This window comes from Amblyomma americanum, chromosome 6, assembly GCF_052857255.1.
Source record: "Amblyomma americanum isolate KBUSLIRL-KWMA chromosome 6, ASM5285725v1, whole genome shotgun sequence".
In the NCBI taxonomy this organism is placed as follows: domain Eukaryota; kingdom Metazoa; phylum Arthropoda; class Arachnida; order Ixodida; family Ixodidae; genus Amblyomma; species Amblyomma americanum.
In genome coordinates this window covers 111,965,260-111,976,389 of record NC_135502.1, presented here as the reverse complement: position 1 = coordinate 111,976,389, position 11,130 = coordinate 111,965,260, and the positions used below count along the sequence as shown (strand labels likewise).

Below are 11,130 nucleotides of genomic sequence, written 5' to 3'. Positions count from 1 at the left end.
TCGAAGAGTGGGTGTTGCCTAGAAAGCTCCCTTTGTGTTAATGCGACCAATGTTGCCTTGGGAGACGGGGAATTCATGGGGAAAGGTAGTTCACTGGAAGTTCACTACTGCACCAGTCTTTCGTGACCCAAGTCAACCGCCTTATTCTGGCCGAATGGAGGCTCTGCCTAGGTTTGGGCAGGAGATTGGACTTTCCCCAAAAAGCAGTTTTTGTTAATGCGACCCATGTTGGAAAGGGAGAGGGGTCATTCTTGGAGAAATGTTGGGACGAAAAATGCAGTCGAGGTAGCACTCGTAGGGCGAAGGCCTTCTCCATGGAGAGGGCAAGGAGCCTGAGAGGCCTTTTCTTTTCCTTGTGGTTTCCCGAAACGTGCCTTGTATATATGCTACCTGAAACCGAGGTGTCATCACCATGTCCTTGGACGAGAGCAGCGATGCTCCGGTTACCAGGGAGATGGGAGGCGGCTAGGGATGTCTTCCTGGTGGGAATCCTGTTCCAATGGGAGGTTACGCTCTGAGGACTGGTACCCATCGCCGCCGGGAGGACGCGCGGTGGCCCAGCTGGTCTGGGCGCCTCTTGCGGAATGTGCACGGGTGGAGGCAGAGCCATCTCAGCCACGGTTCCTGGTTGGGACCGCCTTGCGGACGGACCTCAGTCGTGTGCCGAATGCCTTGGGCAACCGGCCCAGTGGTCGTTTGACCCGAAGGAACGCTGGGGGTACCGGCAGTTATCCTCGGTCATCCGACGCCCGGCGGAGGGCTGGCGCTGACTTCCCTATTCCACAGCTGCATCGCACGTGTGGCTGTAAAACGGGAGCTGCGGTCCTTTTGCAGCTTTTACAGCAAGGAAGCCACGGCAAGCGGAAACGAAAGGATTTTAACGTGATAGCGTAAAAGGCCACATTCACCAGAAAATTCGGCGTCGCGTTGTCGGCATCGTGAGTGAAGAATCACGGGCGTGCCAGGCGTGGCTCTGGCAAGCGGTCCACAGAGTGCAACCTAGGAGGCAGTTGGGCCACCCCGGTGACGTGCCCTTGCGGCGTCATCACAATCTACCCATTGGAATGTGAGAAAACTACCCACCGTGGCAGGTGGCCCAGCGTTGCCGATTGGTCACTAGGGAATAGCAACCTGGGTCGCACAAGGAGGACTGGTGGCAGCAGCTGCCATTCTGGGCAGTGACTTATCGCTTAACCGCTACGCCACTGCGCCAGAAGTGGTAGTAGGGCTCCCAGGGAACTATGAATTTGAAGTAGAGAATGACCAATTCCGCACATATGGGCATTAACTCATTAACTTTATTACGTCATACCCTTAAGGCGGAGCTGAAGTGGCCCCTCCAATGTCGCGTCGTCGTCGACGAGTCGAGATAAGCAGGTGGCCCAACTGCCACCTACGTCGCGCACGTGACCGTGTGAATTCATCATTGCGAATTCATCAAACTACACCCCGCGGCATGCGGCAGTTAACGATTGGTCGTAAGTGGTTTCTCGGTCGAGAAGAGCAGCCTGGGTCTCCCAAGTCCCACCGGTGGCTGTATTTGAAACAGCCACCTGCCAGCCGGGGCAGCGACACTCCGTTTGACCGCTGCAACATTGATCCAGGAGTTGTATGGGGAGTCCCAGGCATCTATGAATGTGAGGTAGATAATTACCAACTTCGCATATATGGGCTTGTAGACAGAACCGAAAGGACAGGGATTTCTTTTGTTAAAGTTCAGGCCCCAAAGCGACTCATGCGATGAGGGACGCCATAGTGAAAAGCTCCGGAAATTTCGACCACGGATTGCTAACGTGCACTGACATCACACAGTACGCCGACCTCTATAGAATTCCGCCTCCATCCGAATTCGACTAGAGCGGCTGGGATCGAACCCGCCTCTTTCGGGTCAGCACGAGAGGACAGAGTATACTTACGCGAGCGGGATCTCTAATCCTATCGCATTGTACTCTCAAGGGTGGTTTAAGCGTTACGCGATGGTGAAAGAAAGAACAGCGTCATTGTCTGCGAAGTAATACGCAAAGAGAACACCAGGCCGCTGAATGGACCCATCAACGCTCTCGCGTCATACCCTTAAGAGCTTAAAGGGGCTCTGAAACACCTCCCGAGCATGCCTTGTAAAGTAGCTAACTTGCTAGATGTTGTTGCGATGAACATTCGAGAAATAACATACATCTACGCGCAGTAGAGAGCCAATAATTACATTCTAAAGTTGGCGGGCTCTTTCCTGCGACTTTTTCAGGCTCGCTCCCTCTTTTGTGCACCATATCTACGTAAATACGGTTTCGAACGGCTATTGAACAGTTGCTTCTAGACGTCACGGAGCCGCTACTGGACACTTATTTCAAATTACATGTAATATTATTAGCTTATAGTGATTACAACTGAAAATTATGGATTTTCAGTGCGTGATAATGTTTTTTACAAGATTTTCGTTTTGCACTCCCGGTATGGTGCGGGCGGTCCTCGCAGCCGTCACAGCCGCGGTTGTCGCAGTCCCAGCGCAAGCTGTGTATCATGTGTTTTTGTTTCTTGCGTTTCCCACACGACATGTGTTTCGAAGTTCGCTTGCTGGTGCACAGGATTAAGACTGGTGCCTCTGTAACCGTATGCCGACGTGTCGTACGTGCAGAAATTTTCGGTTTGCACCGTCGTCACTAACCAAGTCACGCCGACAACTTGCGCTGGTAAGTAATATATCCTCGAGGCTCGACACAGTGCCGGCTAAAATAAGGTTTCAAGTGTGTATTGTGTTTAATTCATATGCGAGCATACACCCCTGTTATGCGTCATGAACGTACACGGTTTTTAAAATCTGCCCACGTCTACCACTGGCTAGTTTGCGGTGAAACTGCGCACGGAGCTAGCATATTGCGGTAACTTTAGGCTGGTAGTAAGCTTGGCAACGGTACATATCTGGTTCGGGCGCGCATCGCAAATGAGCCGGCGGTTGAGGCGGGAAAATTTCTAAAAGTCGCTACAGTAAAGATGCATAGCACATGAAATCTAACGTGCAGCGACAGCGAAACTGAAGATTTAGGGCCTCTCTCTCAACTGCATGCGTCATGGTATTGCACATGCTGTTTTCCCCCTTGCAACGTTTCACATGATATGCAGTGATAACGAAACATCGAAGGAAAGAAAGAAGGAAAAGAACTTTATTTGAGGCCAGTACAAGGGCTTCTCTCTCCTCGGCGGCTGGCCGTGCTTCCAAAGTTCTGCATGAGCTATAGAAAATGTGTGTTGGCAAGAATAAAGCAAGGGTTTCCAAGTGCAATAAATACTCCATTAGTTGGTGCATAATCTTGTGGTCTGCTTTATGCTGTTGTCTTGTCAGTGCAGAGTAATTGATGGGTAGCAGCGTTCTTGTGAACAGAAAGACTCATTAGTCATGTGCAGAGTTTGCTCATTTTACTATCATAGTGGTGCTTGTATATGTAGTTTCCAGGAGGCACTGCTTTTTGCCAAAAGATGATTCATCCTATGGAGCAGCAGCATAGGTTTGTGGGAATATCTGCAGCCAATTTTTATCCACGAGCAACGTGTAGTGCAATTCTATCCTTTGGCACTAAGAGCTGCAGGTAATAAAATACCTTACATGGCCGTAAATATTACCTGCAGGCAAGTGGTTACTTGTGTCTGTAGGAAGGCCATACTGACCTTTGAGTTGAGGCCAGCTGCACTTGTCACCAATGAAAACATACCATTCTGAACCATTGTTCACAATCGCACATCGCTCTGCCTTTTGCTATTTGTCCCTAACCTGCTTTAATCTCTCTCCTCGACAATGCTTTTTCTCCAACTTTTTTTCGTGACGTTAAGAAGCGCTGTCTAGAAATTAATCGGTTTTTAAACACAGATTCCAGAAACATTTAGGCCTCACCGACATGGAATCTAAACATTTGCCACTGCCGTGCTTCCAACGCAGCGATCTCCGAACCATCTTTTACTGCGTGTAAACCAGATGCGTTCACCTTACCTTCCACCTCAATGGCAGCAGCGACAGTGACGTCAATGGCAGAAAGAGATAATAAACATTTATTTGTAAAAAGAAGACCGGAGCGGATTGGGGGTGGGCTCCTCAGCTCAAGACTCCAGTGGCTTCCGCCGACGCTTGGGCGATGACGACTAGCGCCTCCTGGTCTCCCAGGGTGCCGCTGGCCAGCTTCACCTCCCACTGCTCCAGAGCCGCGTTGTGCGGCTTCAAGTGGTTCGGTTTAGCTGAGCAGATCCATGTAACGTCCGTGAACGGGGGAATATCGCCACACCAGGGACATGTATCTGCGCATAATGTTCGGTGAATGCGGTATAGGTGGTGGAGATTGGGGAAAGTAAGTGTTTCGATGCGGCTTAGGTGGTAGGAATCCTCAAGGGAGATTCTTATCTGGCGGGGCGTAGAGACGCCTATTTAGGAGGAGGGTCTCTAGGCAGGTTGAAAAATGGGCTGAGAGGGGGTAAAGAGTAGACTCAAGGTGCCCTGCTCGGTCGGTGTAATCTCGAGCTATACACGGTATCTGCACTAATATTGACATCGAGACCTGCATGTCGCCAGGTGATGACGTGATCATACTGAAGAGGGCCGCCCAATATGCGGAGAGCCGTGCCCGGGACTGGTCCTCTCGTTTAGGCTCTGCAGGCTGCTTGGGATAAAAATGTGAGTGCCGTGGTGTTGGGTGTCGCACATTTCGATGCTGATGGCTATTGCAATGGCTTCTGCGGCTGCAGCATCCTGTGCCGTGAAGGACGCTCCAAGAAAAGGGGTGTTGGCGTGATTGACAGCAGCGCAAGCATATCTGTGGGGCTGCGCATAGGAATTAACATCCACATATATAGCAGAGCTGTCTTCGCCGTATGGCCTGCAGAGGCTGCGAAGGCGGGCCTGACAGCGCGGGGCCTGTGACTCGTGCTTCATATGGCGAGGGATAGGGTCTATGTAAAGGCGTGAGCGGACAGCATTTGGAAGAACTCCGGTCAGGGCCATGGGTCGCCTATCCTTGAAAGGATGGCCCTACCCGCCGAGGTGGTGAGGAGGCGAGTCTGTTGGGAGTTCAGAACAGCCTACTGGATTTACGCAAACATGTTGTGAATCCAAAGTGCAACCAGTCTAGTGGTGGATGTACACATGGGAAGGCCCAGAGCTGTTTTAAAGAGGGCATAACGGATAAGGATATCGATCTTACTCTCGGCGGTGCGATCAATATTGTGGTATATGGGAGACCATACTGGATTCGACTCATGGCTAGGGTTGGATAGGGCATGGATAGGGCGGTTGTGAATTTGATTATGATTGGGCCAGGGGAACGATAGCGGGGACCATGAACACGGATGATTTCCGATTTCTCCGGTGCACACTGCATACCGCTGCTCTGAACAAAATGCTCGACCACACTGATGGCTGTTTGTAAGGCTTGCTCTTTGGCGGCGAGGAATCCTCAGGTTGACCAGATGGTGTTTTCATCCGCATAGATGGTATATCCGATGTCTCAGAGAGTGTAGAGAGCTTGTGGGCGAGAGGGGCCATGCGTTTATTGAGTAGCAGTGGTGATAGGACAGCTCCTTGTGGAGTGCCCTTCTCAGGTGCTTGGAAGGAAGACTATCTAGTAGATGCGATACCTATCGTGGCAGTGCGGGCAGTGAGGAAGGTGGCGATATATTGAAAGATGCGAGAGTCACAGTGTATATGATTTAGACCTTCCAGAATTGCAGAATTGGAAATGTCGAAGGCGCCCATAATTTCAAGTGTTAGAAGAAGGTGCTCTCCGCCAGGAGGTATCCCCGTGAGGACTTCGTGTTTGATAAGAAGAAATGCGTCGTGTGCAGAAAGACCTGATCGAAAGCCGAGCCTAAAAGGGGAAAAGAGATTATTATCTTCAATATAGCTGGGAAGACCTCTCCATAAGTGCTTGGCGAACGGCGTAGCAGTTTGAGGCTGCCTTTCTGCAATGCCATTGGCCACAGCCCTGGAAACACACAAACCACACTTGCCATATTCTTTGGAGATGAAGTTTCAGACTCGAAAACTCTCTTCATCAGTTGTGTTTGCATGAATCAAGCAGTCATTGCACTGTGATGAAATAATGAAAAGGAGGCCTGATATGCGGGTGGAGTCAAATAGAAAGGCGCAGTGAACGGTCTCGATCAAGGTGGGAACCGGAACCACGCAGTCAGGAATAGAATGAAAAAGGCGGTGAAAGGAGGCAGAGAGAATTGCCATATTTGAGAACTGCAATAGGACGAAGGCACGCTTTGATGCTACGCACCACTATCTCCGTTCGGCAAGTTCGCTGTCGTATTTTTCACCGGATCACTATGTGCCGGCCGAAACGAGGTAGATGCGAACGCGGTCTGAAGGCAGCTTTTCAAATTCGTCAAGCTCGCGTGCTTGCACTCACCTCTGCGTCCTTGACATGGGTCAGTGGTCCGTGTTTGGGGCAGTCGCCGGGATGGTCGACACCGCAGTCATCGCAAACTGGAAGCAGATTACCCGCACCGTGATTTAGGAAAAAAAAAAAAAAGGTGCGCGGATGCCGACATCAGAATGGGCACTGAATCTTCCTTGGACGTTCTGCAGACGCCCTGCAGACATCTTGAACTTCTACAGGACATCCAAGGGAGTTTCAATGCCCATTGGGATATTATATATATGCACTGCTCGCCGATTGCAGCGGAAACAATTTGCGAGTGAAATATCCGTGTCTGGGTGTCCTAGGCTCATTCAGGCCATGATAAAAATGAATTCATCAGAACACTCCTTTTGTGCGACATACATTAACCGTATAACAAGCTGCCCAACTGGCCGCTCCAGAAAGTGAAGCATGTAAGTAGCTAAGAAGGTTTGTGCTAAGAGCGCTTGACGCTGTAGACAAGCCGCTCTGCATTTCATGTGTTCACCCCTTACGAGCAACACTAAAAGACTCTTTTACAATAAGGTGTGCATTTCCCATTCTCGTGTTGGAAGCCAGGAACCGGCTTTAGCAGACAACTCACATAGGTATTCTTCGTCCGAGTTCTCGCATTCCATGTAGTTGATGTCTTTTCGCTGGCGTCTCGGGTAGCGGGACCCGCTGGAAGACGTCTCGGGCGAGGCTGCATTTCACCCCACGATATTTGTAAGACTGGCTTGTAGAATCGTGCGCATCAAGCAGTTTTAACGGAATGCTACTATTTTGCGCAGAAAAACAAACATGCTCCAGACCAATCAAGCGTCACTTACTACACTCTATTAGGAGAACAAAAACCAAACAGCAGTCCCCAGCCCAGTAAAACATCAAGCCATATATAATCTCTAGTAATTGAGTCATGTTTCAAAACTGTTTCAAAGGAAAGTTTGTGAGAAAGCTCGGAGGATAGTTTGTGAGTTTCGATCGGAATTCGTGGCGTCTATGATTGACCATGACACATTTCTTGATAGCCTGAAGCGTTTCCTGATCCTGTGAATGGACTTGCAGCTGCCCAATTTTTATTGGAAAAGGTGTGTTTACTTGATGTACGAAATCTCTGAATGGCTGTTTGTTACTGTGTGCGTTCTGTACGTTTCAGAGCCCCTTTGATTATAAATTCTGCCACTAATTTATGCATCGTGTAGTTAAAACAGCTCTGTGCCGGGCGCATAATCATACCGAGAATCTCCGAATTTGGTTACTAGAGCAGCGACTTCTACTGACGGAAAAGGAACCGTATCGCGTGCATTTCCACGAAACTTTTGCAAAAGAGTGCGCGCATTTTTCTCTGGAACAATTTCCTAGGAAGAGTAGTCCACCCGTGCAAAGGAGCTCATTCAGTCAAGAGATTAATGAACGTATATGGCCTATGGTTTTCCCTTTCCGGTGGCTGTGTATTTGTAATTGTGTATGTGTGGTGGGTGCGCGCGAGGGTAACGGATGTGCGTGCGTGTGTGTGCGTGTGCGCACGGGCGTGTGTGCCATTTATCAATGCCAAATTAAGTCGTCGTCTTGGGAAAACCACCGGGCTTCTCCGTAACGAAATTCAATGATTGGTCAAGAGGGGCGCGACGCCATCAGCACCATCAAATGTGTAAATCTGAGGAATTTTCTAGTACCTTCCACTGAATTATCATAGCGACACAATCTTCCACCTCAATCCACTCAATAATCCCCACCAATCCACCTATCCGAATTAATAGAGACCCATTAATCCGCACTAATCCACTTTAATACTTTTTATGGGATGGGCTTACTCGCAAAATTTGGGGGTCCTTTGGAATAACTTAGAAGGACTTTGGTGTAGGCCAGTTGGTATGACATCATGAAGAGCAAAACCGCAAAACAGGACGGGACTGAGGCAGGCGACAACACAGGCGACAACAATATTTTGGTGTGGGCGATATTCCAAATGCTATCTCGTTTTATTCTCTGAATGTGGTTAAGAAGGCCCGAGGTTTTTTTAGACTACCATTATTGTAGGTGAGGTGGGACCACCATACGCGGCATGTATATGGGCCGGCCGTGGGTTCGGATCCTATCGCAGCCGCGCGATTGTCTTTTCTACTATATTTTACCCACTGGGGGCCCTCAGTGAATGGTAATTGGTTGTTGAGCCCCAGTAAAGGACGCGAGATTGAATCCCGACCGAAGTAGAAGCACATTTTGATGGAGGCAAAATGCATATACGCACACATGTTCTGTCGATATATCACCCGATATTAAATAACCTATAGCTAGGTAGGTGGTCTATATTATTCCAGAGCCCTCCACTACGGCGTCTCTCATACTTAGGTAGCTGTGTAACATGATGCAGACTGTCGCACAATTAAACGCGTGCCGTAGAATGCTTTTCTCAGCTAAACTGATGAGTTGTTCGAGCTCAAATTTCGGAGAGAAATGGTGGATATTCAACAAAGAATTCCACTAAATTCGGCAAAGAAATTCCGGCAAAGAATATTCGATATTCGAATATTCGGCAATGTAATTCCACTTAATTCCGTCTTTTTTATTTTACAAAAGACTTGAAATTTAGTGGAATTTTGGCCAAATTAAGTTTTTGTCATCATTACCAAAGCAGTTGAAAAAAAAAAACGTGTTCAAATCTCCCGCAAACCATCCCCACCCGCCTCCTTTGCCGAATCTCCACATCTGCCAAACGAGATGGCGCTACTAGTACATTTACTGAGATAACGGCTAGTTTCGTTTCCTCGTCGCCACAGACGATGCAAATATCCGACTTCTTTTTTTTTACCGATTCAGGCAATTACATCACACAAATGTATCATGAAACAATTGTACCGAGCTGCTGCCATTTATGTGCGGAATTTGAGCTCGAACAAGTCACCAGTTTAGCTGAGAAAAGCATTCTACGGCGCGCAATTAACTGCGTCGTACGCTGTATTTATTATCATTTGCCTATCGAAACGAGCAGCTCGCACTAACAACTTGTCACGACCGTCTAATCTGAAAAGGTGTTTTCTCAACTGCAACAAAATATTGGTTGAACATATTATCCAACATCTGTTCTAGGTCGAACAAAACTCATTCTAAGCGTATACAGGGTCACGGACCTCTGCGATATCGCTCCGAGATGCAACTGAGGCAGAGACGTGCATCTTTCCATCAGCATATGAAGCAAGAAACTGGCCGTAAAAATAAAAGAAAGAATTATCTCAGCACCTGACACTGTGACAGCTCTTTGTATACTTACGGGAATTGGACTTTGTTGCAGGTTTAGCAGGTTTAGCTGGGGCCGGTTTTGGTTTCATAAATTCAGGAAGCACTGGCTTCAGTCCTGTAAATATGCAGGTAAGAGTCATCTTTTATGCGCAAGACTTTTTCTGTTTGTATCTCCTTTTATGCTAGCAATAATTGATGTCTGTCGTGGTGTGCGACTCAGCCGTTGATTCTGGCCCCACAAATTTTCTAATATGCACAGTTGCTGCGTTTTTTGAAAATTGCGTCATTCTGGTAGCCTTAAACTATATTAATCGCAGAGAACTTTTAAAGCAATTCGCGCTTTCAAAGACGCAGCTCCGAAGGAAGGCAGTACAAAAGAGTTCACTCACCCAGATTCAGCATCAGCTCGAACTTCTTTTTGAGGTTCGAGTCCGCCGTCTTCATGCATTCCGAAAGGCCCTTCCATTCTTCGTCCGTGAAATAGTGACGAAATTTTGCAAAGTCGTCTTCGCTCGCCATTCCAGTCAACGCACGAAAGTCTCAGCAAAGATCTCTCTCCACTTCTGCGCGTTAACCGCCACTCGGAAAGGCTGTCGTCTGCGTGAGCGCTTAGCGCTTCATGTAACAATTATACAGCTTAGGCACGCATAATCAGTTTAAGTTGACTATCACGGAGTTAGTACATCTTTTCATAACGTTTTGCGATGAATATTAGTTCACATTCGTCCAGTAATTACAAACAAGTGATTACAAATGATCACACAGCCAGTGCAGAGTTTAGCAGGATCCGAACACTCATCTGGCCACATTGTAGTATTCTTTTTTTTTTTTGACGGAAGTTTTGTTGGTGGTCCGTATGGTCGCGTTGTTGTGTGGAAGTATGTTGAGTCTCCCCAAACGCGCGAATATAGTGCTGAGACTTCGCAGGTCTCGATCTAAATTGCAGGCCGTGAAACATAGCGCGAGCGCTATTCATAATTTGCTGCGACGAACCGCCCCGTAGCCGCTTGTTTGAAAAGCGCGCTCAATTTAATGCGCGTACTTTGCTTTCGAGTGGCGAAGCTGGCCTTCAATATCGACGCACATAATTTTGCGCTGATCGTTGCAACGCTGTCAGCCTAATGGATACGGTCCAATGTGGGCGTGAGATTTGTTTTTTTTTTTCTCCTCAGGTCTGTGCCTCAGTGCCTGAGGCTTTGCACAGCGGCTACAACGTGTTGATTGAGCTGGTGGGGTTAGCGGTTCTGTACATGTGCATTTTTTTTTCTCCACTGTTGATGAACTTTTTGATGACTCCACTGTTGACGAACTTATCAGCTTACGGGCAATAGCGCCTAGGGCAGCTCTGAAAGGTAGAACAGATGTAGTTTCATGTGTGCATGTGTGGTGTATTGCTCTTCAGGAAGGTGTCGCGAATTGCCAGGTCTCAGGAGGAAGCAGTTGTGTGCGGTCAGGTGGTAACAGGCCTGAATTCACTTGTGAATTTTGCAGATACACATTTCCGTGT

At 48.2% G+C, this 11,130-nt stretch overlaps 1 protein-coding gene across 2 annotated transcripts; it reads right to left on the bottom strand.

Moving 5' to 3' along the window:
- Positions 1 to 4,067: 4,067 nt before the first annotated feature.
- On the bottom strand, positions 4,068 to 10,197 carry LOC144094927 (uncharacterized). 2 transcript variants are annotated; one of them, XM_077628795.1, is made up of 5 exons: positions 10,013 to 10,197; positions 9,655 to 9,738; positions 6,988 to 7,086; positions 6,393 to 6,469; positions 4,068 to 4,281 (listed from the first exon to the last, which is right to left on the bottom strand). In XM_077628795.1, exons 1-5 carry the CDS (start codon positions 10,140 to 10,142, stop codon positions 4,204 to 4,206), a joined length of 468 nt encoding a protein of 155 aa, XP_077484921.1. In that variant the 5' UTR covers positions 10,143 to 10,197; the 3' UTR covers positions 4,068 to 4,203. The 2 variants fall into 2 exon arrangements, with proteins under 2 accessions (XP_077484921.1, XP_077484922.1); XM_077628796.1 differs by having other exon boundaries at positions 4,068 to 4,221.
- Positions 10,198 to 11,130: the final 933 nt, after the last annotated feature.

What these genes read in the sequence shown, in the direction of transcription:
- LOC144094927 (XM_077628795.1), bottom strand. Translation starts at nt 10,142, where the DNA reads ATGGCGAGCGAAGACGACTTTGCAAAATTTCGTCACTATTTCACGGAC. An exon ending in CTCGGACGAAGAATACCTAT is followed by an intron (nt 6,470 to 6,987) that starts GTGAGTTGTCTG and finishes ATCTGCTTCCAG; the next exon opens with TTTGCGATGACTGCGGTGTC. An exon ending in CCCATGTCAAGGACGCAGAG is followed by an intron (nt 4,282 to 6,392) that starts GTGAGTGCAAGC and finishes CATTATGCGCAG; the next exon opens with ATACATGTCCCTGGTGTGGC.